The sequence below is a fragment of the Strigops habroptila genome, chromosome 3 (assembly GCF_004027225.2).
Source record: "Strigops habroptila isolate Jane chromosome 3, bStrHab1.2.pri, whole genome shotgun sequence".
NCBI lineage: Eukaryota > Metazoa > Chordata > Aves > Psittaciformes > Psittacidae > Strigops > Strigops habroptila.
The window spans coordinates 38149807-38162362 of NC_044279.2; the positions used below are offsets into that span (position 1 = coordinate 38149807).

The following is a 12556-nucleotide window of genomic DNA, read 5'->3' on the forward strand; positions in this document are numbered from 1 at the left end:
TGTTCAAAACCTCATTTTGGCAAAAGTAAATACGTAGATGGGATCCTTCTCGCTTAGCTACAAACTGTCTAGACTTCAGGTGGCCTGGTTTAAGCTAAGCTCATTTTCGTGGTCAGTGGAGAAAGCTGGGCACCTGCAAAGGACAGCTTTAGCCCATCTTTCTTAGACAAAGAGCTCAGGAAAGGAACCTCACTGAGTACCAAGGTCAGACAGGGTTTTAGACGGCTGAGTTCCGCTACCATTCAAATCAGTGGGAAATTTGTTTACAATCTGGTTGAAAATATTGCGCATACTTCCACATTCACATGATAGTTTCCAGGAACACATGCCTATGGACATTCAAGCTCAGGAGGTCGTAAAACAAAATTACTGACATCAAAGTTACAAAGGAACAGGTGAAAACAGCTTCCAGAAAACTGGTTTAAAATGTTGCCCCTAGTGGAAACATACAGAGGAATAATCTTCAATCATTCTGCATCGAAATGCATAGTATTAACAGTACAATATGGGTTGTTGACAGGCATAACTAATCCTATATATTCTTTAGAAAAAAAAAATTCGAATTTTGAAGCAATAGGTACATAATAAATATATTGACAATTTTTTGGACTTATTTTGAACTCCCACAAGCAACTGATGTGATGAAATCAAGGGGAAGCAAGTAACCATGGAGCATCTTTGCAGGAAACCTCCACAGTTCCTATATTCTTATTTTCTGTTTTTGACTGATCTCTGCTATCCAAAATCCAAATACAAATCTCACTTCAACTATGGTCCACTAATTTGCAGCGTTTCAACTTAAACTTTAATCAGTCTTTTCACTCTGACGTCAGCTCAGCTGCGTAATATGATTATACTCAGCAATTGCTTCCATGCACTTTTATCTTGCAGCCTTGCAAAATCTATTTACTGATAAAAAGTCATAATGACATGTATAAGCTACTGTATAGATGATTATGTATTAATCAAAATGCAGACTAAAGTGGTATCTGCTTCTTCACAAGTGTTCAATAATAGATCTCTACTATCTAGTAACTATGATTTATATCTGTCACACTGATAACAGTTGATCTATTCATTCAATTTTCAAATTACAAGTCATCAATATTGAAAACAGTTGGCATGATGCATGACATTTAAATCACTGTCTGCATAGAAACCATTACTCATTTTTACCATTTTTACTTATGCTTACTGTACAGCTACCACACCAGAAGACTTGTCACTAGACTTTTTTAAACTTGAGTTGTACCAAAGCAAATTAATGGAAGGTATTTAGTGTATTTCTATGGTTAATGCAGTGAAAAGGGTCTGACAGCAGACAATGTCTCTGAACTAGTAATCGTTGTTTGGCTGCTGTGATCTTCAATGCTAATACTGCAAAGTACCTCTCAGAAACTAACACTTGAGGTATTTAGTGATGGATCTCATTTTAGACATCTCCATTTTGAGTTTTGTGCTACACCATTAAGAGGTTGGAATACACTGTATTTCATCATCTTTAAAAAAACCACTAATACAGGTAGAAAGAGTCCGGTTCCACCACTGCAGGTGGTGGCTCTATGTCATTCACAGCTTCACAGCTGAGCCGTTCACATGCACACACAAACGGGCATGCAGAAAGGGGGCAAGGAAAGGCAGCACTCTGGCAAGCTGCTGGGACATTTTTAAAGCCAGTCATGGATGTGACACTGTAAGTGCTCTGCACACAACTGTACATCGTAACACCTCAGTGGCTGTATTTCAGGAAAACATGCATGCAAGACATTTCAGCCTTACTTTCTGACTTTTAGACTCTGGTTAGACAGAACAGAAGTATAGAAATGGGCTGAAATAGTAAGTTATACCTGAACTGGATCTACCTGTCATGAAATAGATTGTATTTTAAACATAGTAAATAAGCTGTCACCTGAGATACTATGAAGCCAACAGGTTTGCATGAGCACAAGTGATATTATGGGCTACTACTTCTTAGAGCATTCTGCTGGATGGTAGCTCAAGGGAGCGGCAGAAGCATTTCCCAGAACTGACCCAGCTCCTCACAGCACCTTCTCCTTCAAGCCTGCTGGGTTAACTTTTGGCAGCAGTTATTTTTGGCAGGGGGTAACGAGAACTGAAGCGCAGGATAGCTACGTTCAGCGAGGACTGCAGGTTTACTGTAGCTGTAAATGCACTATCCACCTCCTGCCGCAGCCAGCCGAAGCAAGGGGAAGGGATGGAAAAGCCCGGGATCCCTCCCCGAGCACCTGCCACGCCTCCCGCCCGTACCTGTCTGCACGGAGATGTTGACAGCCTCCCCGCCGGCGAGCGGCTCGATGCGGAGCAGGTACCAGGTCCCGGCCTCCAGGCCCCGCAGGGTGCAGCCGTAGGAGCCGTTGCCCGTCGGGGCGGGCTGGCAGCCGGCCGTCTCCCCATCTTCGGAGCGCGCGCTGAGGCTGTAGTTGCAGGCGCGGCCCGCGGCGTCCCACCGCAGCCGGACGCTCTGCCCGGCGACGCGCCGCTCCGTCAGGTTGGCGCTGCATCCCGCCGCCTGCCCCGGCGCGGCCTGCGGACAGCGGGAAAGCTCTGAGAGACCCGCCGGGCTCCGCAGCCGCCGGTGCCCCCGGCGCTCGCCCCTCCATCCCTCACACCCTGTCCCCACTGCGTGCTGTGCCCGCGGGCTCGGCTGGGACCTGCGAGGGGCGACCCCGCACCACTCCCCGCGCCGCTCACCTTGGTCAGGGCCAGCGCCGTCCACAGGGCGAATCCCGCTCCATAGCTCAGCATCGCCGACAGACTTTAACCCGAAAACCCTCGCGGGGAGGGGAGGAGAGGAAGAGGGGCGGCAACGGTGGGTTGGGGGGTACGGAGAAGCGAAGTGGCCGCGGCGGCGCCCCGGGGGCCCCCCGCTCCCCGCCGGGCTCCGCGCGGCGGCCGCCGAGCCCTCTGCCGGGCCGCCCGCTTGCTGCATGCGCTCGGGGCTGCCCCGGCCGCCTCGCCGCCTCCCTGCCACCGGGGTGGGGTGGGGGGGGCTGCCCGCCGCCCGCCCGCCCGCGGCTGAGGAGGAGCGGAGGAGGCGGGGGAGGCGGCCGCCGCTTCCCACGCTGCCATCTGACCCGGGCTGACTCTGCCGGAGCCCTTCCCGCCGACTTCCGCAATCAAGAGGCGATTTCCTCGCGTCTCGCTGTTGGGGGCAAAGCGCAGCGACCCGGGACCTGCCGCTCCCCCGCGCCCCCCGCCCCGGGGTGCCGCCCGCGCTCCTGTGGGGTCCCACCTTCCTCCCGGCTCTTCTCCCACCCCACCTCCCTTCCTGCCTCGCCGCTGTCTCCCGATGTCAGCTCTCCTCCGGGGCTTTTCTCCCCGCGCTCCTCCGGGCTCATGGGGCCCCTCAGGCAGTGGGGTGGCGGGCAGCGCTCCGCCTCATGCCGGCTGCACCTCACTTGTCGATGCCTTGCCTCCCCTGCTGTCTGCCACACCTCATGGCCTGCCTTGTCCGCGCCTGCCTCGCCTCAGGGCTACCCTTGCCTCATGCCTGCCTTGTCTCACACCTGCCTTGTTTGATGGCCACCTTGCCTCGCATGCCTGCTTCTCCTCATGCCTGCCACCCCTCACACTCCGTCTCCAGGGCCACCCTCTTAGCCTCAGCCATCATTGAAGTACCATTCCAGCTCCCGTGTCCCAAACACTGATGTTTTTAGGGGTTAGCTGCAGACCACAAAGGCCTCCATCCTTTCCCTGGCCCTGCAGCAATGAGAGTCTCTACACACACCACAGAAAGCAAGAAAGTCTCCCTGTTTTCAACTGTGCACAACTTCAAAACAGTTGCAGCCATGGCACAGCTCTCTGTCATGCATGCCCATTTCCTTCTTGTTTAGGTTTCAGCCTAATATGGACTCACACGTATGTGAGGGAAAAGAAACATAGCCAGGAGTGTTTTGGACCTTCACACGCTCAAATAGACAAAATCTAGCAGCCATGGGGTAAATCTGAGATTGCATAAAGGGGAAGGAATTTACTTTCTTCTATGGGAATGGCACTTTTCTGCATCTTTTTGTACGGTATGGTGCACCTGGTTTTTAACTTTGAAAAGCAGCACCTCAAGCAAAGTCAGTACCATCTCTGATTCACTTTTGTCCCATCTTAGAGAGAAAAGGTGCTAGGGTTTACAAACATTAGTCTGCCTTTTAAGGGAGCCACTGCTGTAGGATTTTTCAGGCATCAGCCTGTCAAACAAGATTCCAATGTATGAAAAACCTTAGCTCTTCCATTCAGAAATCAAAGGTGTGAGCACTCGTGGGTGTTACCTGCACCTATGGAAAGCTTCATCTGTCCCAGCAGAGCTCTGTGAGCGGTCCTAGGGACATGGCACTGAAGGTTTTGGGCTTTACTCTGCAAAGCTTGGGATGGTTAATAACTTTATGAACATTACCTTAAGTGATGATATAAATATGTGTTGATTATTATGCCATCTTCAAGCTCATTGCAGAACAGGATCTCCCCTTGGAAGAGACGTTTTACATACTTCAGACAACAGGAGAGACTGTGCCCCAAAGAGCTAGCACAGTGATAAACCACGATGGAAAACACAAGGTGTGTGCATTAAACCCTAAACTGGACTAAAATGACACAGGTGCCTTGTAATCAGTTCGTGGTGAGAGCATTTTACAGTGTAAATTCATCTTTAGATGATTGTGCTTTATGGATGTAATGGCATAAATGACACCAACAGTTTTCCAGCACTGGAGAAGAGCATGCTTATTGGGACGTTTGGATTACTTCAAACCCCTCTCTGAAAATGACAGTATTAGGAGTAACCTGCCTTTTATTGGAAAGTGGAGGTCACATTGTAAGGATTTTTGAAAACATCTGTAATCTGAATTTACAGGGAAGATACAATTCAGATATGTAGGTGTAAGCTAGTTAAGTAGATGTAATATAGGAAAAGAAAAAAAAAACACCAAACCCAAACGAAACCAAACCAACAAAAAAACTTACAAAATTCAGGAAAAAAATTGAACCTAGCACAAGTAAAATTTAAAGACTCTTGGAAATGACTGTCTGTCTCTTCCAGCAGACATAAGATAATGTGTGGAGAAAAGGGATGTTGCTGCTTCTGAGCCACGTCCGTAACTCAGCTGTTCCTACTTTATTACTCTTATTCTTGCTATTGTAAAATCTTTTAAAACTACCTTTTTGTGTTAGTAGGAAAGTACTGGTTTATTAAGGGTTTTGAGACTTCCTTCTGTACGTTATCGAGCACAAAGCTGCTGTAAGGTTAAGGTCTGACACAGATGTCTATGCCAGCGCTGGAATAAAACATTAGGGGTCCATCAGTCACTGGTGGCGATATATTTATATAGAATAGCCAACATAATACGAGTAATTATTTCCAGACTGGTACTGAATAAATGGGCTTTTAGCAAATCAGCAGTCACACAGCCTTTAACACTTACCGATCTGTGCGGCAAGCCAAGAAACTAATTAAAAAAGAAAAAAGAAAAGAGAACTGGAAGTGAGTTTTGGGAGTGGCCGGACGTGTCTCTAATAGCAGGCTCCAAAGTCCCTTTCAGACACTTTCCCAAGGTTTCCTGACTTTTTTTTTAACACCAACCTCTCTCTCTGTGTCTCTCTAATCAAGAGGAAATGGGCTTTGCATAGCTTTTGTCATGGTTTGAAAGTGCAAGCTGCAGTTTTACTTGAAATCCAAGGCTGCTCTAAACCAAACATTTTGTCCGATTGAAGTGTTACCATTTTCCGCCCCCCTACCCCCCTGCGATGGGTATGCTCACAGCCAAATAACACCAAGGCTTTACTTCTACAAACAAGAGGACCTAGTCTGGGCAAATGCAGTTCATAGAAGGTATTGTACTCCTACAACAATACTCGGTGCTTACACTCTAAAGACAGGGGAACAGAGATGAAGGCCAAAGATTTTAAGTTAGTGTGTCTAAGTTGGTGTATCTAGATTCAAATGTCCAGATCTGGCTGGAGGCTCTAAGGGACGATATTAATATTTTGTGTTGTTTCATTTTTTCATATGCGTAGAGTGGTTATCATCAGGATTCTGGTTTGGAAGCTTTGACCTAAGCAACTTGATCAGTGAAAATCGTGAATCAGGAGGTGAACTGCCGTAAGAACACAGGAGGTAGTAGCTTCTGTTCAAACGGTGCCATTTCTCTAGCACTGGTGGGCTTATTTAGGAGGAGTGCTGGAGCCAGTTTGAGTAATACTGGATTATGTAGGACATTTCCATTTTGAAGAGACCAGTATTCTGTGCAGGAGGTATGCATATGGACAGAGGGCATAGGGAAATAAGCTCAGCCTGCCTGCACCAAGCCAGAATAATCATATTTTAAAAGAACTGTCTCCATCAGCTATGGAACGGTGTGCAGTGCATCCATCATTGGCTCAATCCCTTCCCCTCAACAGCACTACAACAGCAGTGTCAGGGTTCTTAAACTTTTGAGTTGGTTATTTGAGTCAGCACAGTCCTGGTGACAGTGCTTCTCCTTTCTCCCTGTCTCTAGCGATGTTGTTTGTACCAGATTGTATGCTCCCAAATAAAAACCACATTTCTTAGTCTTATCCACAGTAACACTGACATCCAAAGTAGTAACTGAAACAACATGTTTGTCTGCCCCAATACACCCAGTGCAGTGTGCTCTTCTGGAGAAGAAGCCACAGGGAATTTAGAGATTTTCAGTTCTAAACCACTGTGTGTTGATAGCGATACAGTGACTAAAAATGTCCTGTGTGCTTTAGCTCTAATTGCCTGTGCACATTCTGCCAGTGGTGATTCCAGATTTGTTCTCACATTACTTAACTGTGCCTTGAAGAAAAGGATGTGAAGGTACTGAATGCCCACCACTTAACTGTGGCTTGCAGAAAAGGAAGACTGGAAACTGATGAGGAGGTACTGAATGCCTGATGTTAGCTCCTTCTCTGGATGGGGCCGTCATTCCCATTCCCCTCCTTTGCTAGGGCTGTTTGTGGTTGGACAGAGCAGAGATCAAGAAGTGGCTGTGTGTCCCCACTCTACCCATCGGTCTGTAGATAATCTGACCAAGGTCAAGGCCAGGGTTGCTTGTAAGGCAAGTTAAAGCATTCCAATTCACTTGCTTTGATCTGTAAACCATGTACATAATTTTAGGACTGAATTATCCTAAATAAGGTCATAAAACATACTGTGATTCTTAGAACCTAATTAGAGCTAGACCTTCATGTCATGCAACAAACCAATGGCAGAGCCCAAGTCACTGAGAGCAGATAACTGCTTTCACTGCTTCTCACATATCCTGAGCATTTCCCTCAAGCCTAGAGATTTTCCGAATGCATTGTGCACAGCAAGATTCTGCTGTACAGAAGAGGCAGAATTATTCTGCAGCTGTGCTTCTAGCAAAGGGCACTGTCAGCATGAACAAAGAATCCCATCAAAATACAGAACAAAGCTTAGTCCTATAGCTGGCTTTTTTTAGGCCACGAAACATCCACCTGTAATAGCTATCAGGCTCCACAGAGTGGAGCAGGCTTAATAAAAATCAATAATTCTTCTGCCTTACCTCTTCTGTAGTGCTAGAATATTGAAGAGTAGTTGTTGGAATCCAGGCTTTCTCTGTTACTGGAGATTTCAGGTCAAAGTAGAGGTTTTCAATGAGATTTTTACTGAAGTGTTCAGTCACGTTTCTGACGAACATCTCTGTGCTACTCTTCAGCAGATTTTCAGGCCTAGAGGTAACAGTGTCTAAAGGGTGGGATGTAGTTCTAGTACTCCATCCAGAAGTGTCTGCATCTTGGAGACCTAAGGCAAATAAAGTAATTAAAATAGCTCTACATTTTTATGAACAATTCTTTAGTTGTCAATAAATGTGGCTGACACAACTTTTAAGTGCAGTTCTATAGCTTTTTGGTTTCAGTGCAAACATGTATTTTGCATCAGTACCAAATTCTGTACAGTACAAAAGCAGAAAAACATTAATTTCACTGAACATTCATACCATTCATTTTAAATACTGTTCTTCAATGATGCTGAAGTGAAGGGTTGTATGTTGTCATTAACGGCACAATGTTTTCACTAAGAGCTTTTTCACTGGCTTGGGTCTATTGAACAGCACACAGTTTCAGCTTTATATGGTCAGTATACCCTCCTCTCCCCTCGTTGTAAGTACATGGACCAGATTCTCATCTGCCTTTTATTTATTAACATTCAAAATATGGCTTTGTTCAAAGTAATTTTTCAAGATAATTTGTTCAAGATAAGATAATTTTTTTTTTTTTTTGAGATATTTGTTCAAGGTAAGTTCCTTGTGCCCATACAGGACATTCCTCTTGCTTTTTTAAATCAGGTCCATACAAAGACCATATTAACCCCTGACTGCTCTCTTCCCAAGGTTCAGCTAACAATTGCATCAGTTAACTGAAGTGTCTGCAAATATAATGGTGGATTTGCTTTCTTAGTCACGTATCCTTCAGAGAACGCCAAAGTTGCAATTAGAGCGCAGGAAAGATTTTACTACACATTTTTCCTCCACATTTTCATGGCTCTTCCTCCCCATTGGTATGTATTTAATATCCTTTCTTTGTGGCTGTGAGGGCAGGGTTCAAGCTGTGGTGGCCTCTACATCTGGTAGCATCACATTTCAGCTAAGCGATTGGGATTACTCACTGGCCCCTTCACCTCACAAAAAGCTGCCCTGCCATTGCTGGAGCACAGCTAGTGTGCATTGGCTCAATGCCCAAGACACTTTGTCTGTCCTTGAACTGGGGTCTCCAGCATGACAGAACCTTGTTTTGCTGCTGAGCCACTGGGCTGGTTGCCATTTATAACAATTTTAGCTCACAAGCCCTCTGAAAAAATAGTAATGACTGGGTTAAATTGCAGCAGAAGCTTCCAAATGTAATTACTTGGTGTGCAATTACGATACCTTAGCAGGCCAATGTGTGATTACCTCTTACCTAAAGGATCAGTGGGTGAGCTTCCGTGAAGTCAACATGATGGTGGTTTTTTTTGTATATGTGTAAATATATATGTTAACATGTTTATATAAAGAAACTTGCAGCACTCTCATTTGCATCTACAAATAAAAGTGGAGATCGTAAGCCTTGTAAGAGACACTTTCATGCAAGTGTTTCCTGTGCTTCACAGCACACTGCCTTCACCTGGTTGGGGGTTTTAGATCTCTTGAAAAGGATTGGTTTGCTGGAAGGGGTTGATGCCCAGATTAAATATTTCCCTTCCTTTTATCTAACTGTGCTTCTCTTGGAATAAAAAACTCCAAGTCTCCATTTAATTACACAGAATGTTGATCAATTATTTTTCCAAATCAAGGTACTGAAAACCATACTACATACCCAATTCTGCTCTCTCTTATCCCCATGCAAAGGGCTTCATTGAACCCTCAGGTCTGGTCCAACACTGCACGATCATCCTCATGCTGCTGCATTTGCAGAATCCCCTGCAGAGTGCCTGTAGTGCAGAGTCTGCTCTGATCCTACGTCATGTACCTTCCTGGCCCCCACCAAAAGGACAGGAATAGTCTGGGCAGGGGCAGTCCTGTGCTCAAGCTGTCATCAGCTGCTGCAACAAACTGGTTAGCTGACACAAGTCCAGACTTAGTCTAAATTCCATGTCAGTCATTGCTCCTGGGAATCTCTTATTAGTCAGGTGTCTCTGAAAGCCTGTGGTAGGCAACTAGAAATGCTAGCCCCAAGGACTTGGAACGAGTTAGGCCTGCTGGCTCTGTTTCTCTCGGATATCTCCAAGTTCAGCAGAGAGTAGAACTTACTGATAGATGGCTGAAAAAAAAAGTACATCTGAGTGGTCAGCAGCTGCTTACGAAAAAAGGCCACTCAACTGGGTTCCTAAATATAGATTTACACACCCAACTTAAAAACACATTAAAAAAAAAATAAAATCTTGGCTTCATTTACAGACAAATAGCAGTGATTCCAACAGGAAGACGTTTGCGTTCCAGTGCAATTGTGTTTTAGGAAAGCTGCTGCTCCATAAAAGGGAAGCTGGTGCTGCCAGCAACATTCATGGGACTCAGCAGCCAGGGGATAACCAGCATTCCTGGTGCAGGAGCTGATGGGAGAGCTCAAAATGCTTGGTCCTCAGAAAGGTTCCACCAGCCTGAGGAGGTACCATAAACAAGCATCTGGTCATCACACAACCCAACTCCTCTTGTTAAGCTTGGGGCTACCCTGGGTTTCCAGATAAAGGATCTTTCCCAGCAAAGACTGACAAGAGTCTGTTACCTGTAACCTATGGGTGGAAATGGCTTGCACATAGTACTGTGCCATACTGGAACTTCAGATATACATACCAGCACTTCCATGTATCGTACATTGGATAATAGGGGTCATATTTGCCCTCAGTTTAAGAAAATCAGGATACAGATTTATATTATGTTTCTCAGGAAAACCACTACAGTCTTAGCATAAGGACCCTCAAAGCCCTTCTTCAATAGCAGGCACTTATAAAAGAAAACTGCGTACTATAAGAACCAAGCAAATAGATACAATAACTTGAGTTCCAATTTTTAAACCAGAAAAAAACTCACCTCCCATCTGGACATCAGTAAAAGTACACAGACATCTCAACAGTGGGATTTTTCAGAAGTGTTTAGCATTGTTCTAGCAGTGTCTTTGGAAATCAGTCATGAAACTGTTTATGGGAACAGAACTGCTGTACTGACACTGACGTTGATCACTAGTGGCTGAATGATATACAATGTGTGAACATACCATTGTAATCATCAGTAGCACACCCAGGAGAAATTATGACATTCTGACTAAGCGCATATTTCATCCATGGGCATATTGCAGGCTGCATCCATCTGCACAGCAAGCAGGCTGGCTTACAAGAAAAGGAAATCCATACGTTTTGCATGTATGATGAGCAAAAGACCTGATTAGCTGTCAAGTACTCAGGACCCTACAGTGGTGCCTTCAGACTCAGATGAACCAGCATTGTGCACCGTTTTTTGAAACAGCTTGCATTGTACCTATCTGCCTACCCTATTAAAGCACAGTTTCAGAGGCTGAACTGCTAATGAAACATAAGTGAACCAGATATCTGTTATATAAAAAAAAAAATAAATCTGTAACACTGCATCTAACTCACTGACAGCAAGACTTGAAACTAGAAGGGGTTGTTTTAAGATCTCTGTATGTGCAGGAAAAGATGCATTCTCTGTTTAGCTATCTAACTACTTGTAAAGAGATTGCAAAAATAAAGCCTCCATTTAAAAACATACTTCAGATTTCTGTTGTATGTAGGAGTGTGACAGAAGAACAAAATCCACTGAATGACCGACCTTTCCCATTCAGTGTAGACCTTTTAAAAACTGCAAAGTCTATGCTGCTTGAAAAATTTTTACTTTCTTTATCTGAAATGTTGTAGAAGTTAGCAATGTTTGTATCTCGTGTCAGAGAGGTCAAATGTCTCTGAACTCCAGTCCAATTCTAAGTAGGTCTTTTACTTGCATGTTTTTGAAATGCTGAAGTAGCTACTTAAAGGCTCTTTCCACATCAGTTGTAGAACATCCCAGATAACTATAGTGATAATACATAATAGGGCTCTGTCAGCCCTATTTCTGACACTCTGGGTAGCCCCAACTTACTCTGAAGTGCATTCTTGGCCACTGAAAGGTATCTAGACTCCATTAACTCCATGGATTACATCTGTACTGAAGAGAGCTCAGAAAGGCAGCTACTGTGTAGACACCTAGGACTTGGTTCAGTTGCCTAAACATGGTTGCCTCGTGCAATCTGAACTGCCCTAGGGCATCTGAGACATCTGCTCAGGGCTCTTATAGCACCTATGGGAGACCTGTATCTTTCTGGAGGGGCAGTCGGATGTCAGTTGGGGTATCTTGGAGCACGTCGAATGACAAAAAGCACCTATGTTGAGACAACTGAAATAAGCCCTTCCTTCAGACACCTACATTTAGACATCTAGAAGCTGAAACCCACTCTAGCTACTACACAGAGGTCCATACAAAATAAAGGCAGAGAATGTAATAATGAAAATTATCAGTACAGTTGTCTGGAATTGACATCTTTGTTCACACTCTCCGCAGAAGATGAAATAGTAAAGCAGGACTTGTCATCCTCTTGGTTGCTGTGGGAAGCTGTTCATATCATTCAGTTTTTTCCACGTGAAAGTACCTGAGCTGATTTTGTTCTACACTTTCTGTGTTGTGGCTCATTGACACTCTGAAAATTTACGAAAAGCAAAGTCCTAGGCTATGCTGTAGGTTTTTTTTTTTTTTCATTCTTTTTACAAAATGTAAAACCACATTTATCTTTGAGCTTCTGCCAGCATGGTACTGGGTTGGGTACAAGGTCTTGTAATTATGTCCAAGCATCTGATATTGATGCCTTTCTTTTGCAGGTGGAAGCTGAGCAAAAGTGGTCAGCCATGTAATTGCTTTGACCAAAGAAAGAAGATTCAAGTTATTTTTGGTATTTCATAAGTTCACATAGATGTTAGCAAACTCTTTTACTTATAAAATCCTATAAAATAATAATTCAGGAAAATAAAAATGGGTTTGAGTGAAGACTTTTTAGAAAAAAG

The 12556-nt window shown here is 44.6% G+C and overlaps 1 protein-coding gene across 1 annotated transcript in view; it reads right to left on the reverse strand.

Moving 5' to 3' along the window:
* The window catches only part of PTPRB (protein tyrosine phosphatase receptor type B), a 62862-nt gene that overhangs the window by 44783 nt on the left and 5523 nt on the right, over positions 1-12556 (reverse strand). The window contains exons 3-4 of the mRNA XM_030480029.1: positions 7539-7777; positions 2269-2545 (exon numbers count right to left, since the gene is read on the reverse strand). Of these exons, the coding sequence (XP_030335889.1) occupies positions 2269-2545; positions 7539-7777 (516 nt within the window). The remainder of the gene's footprint in view (positions 1-2268; positions 2546-7538; positions 7778-12556) is intronic.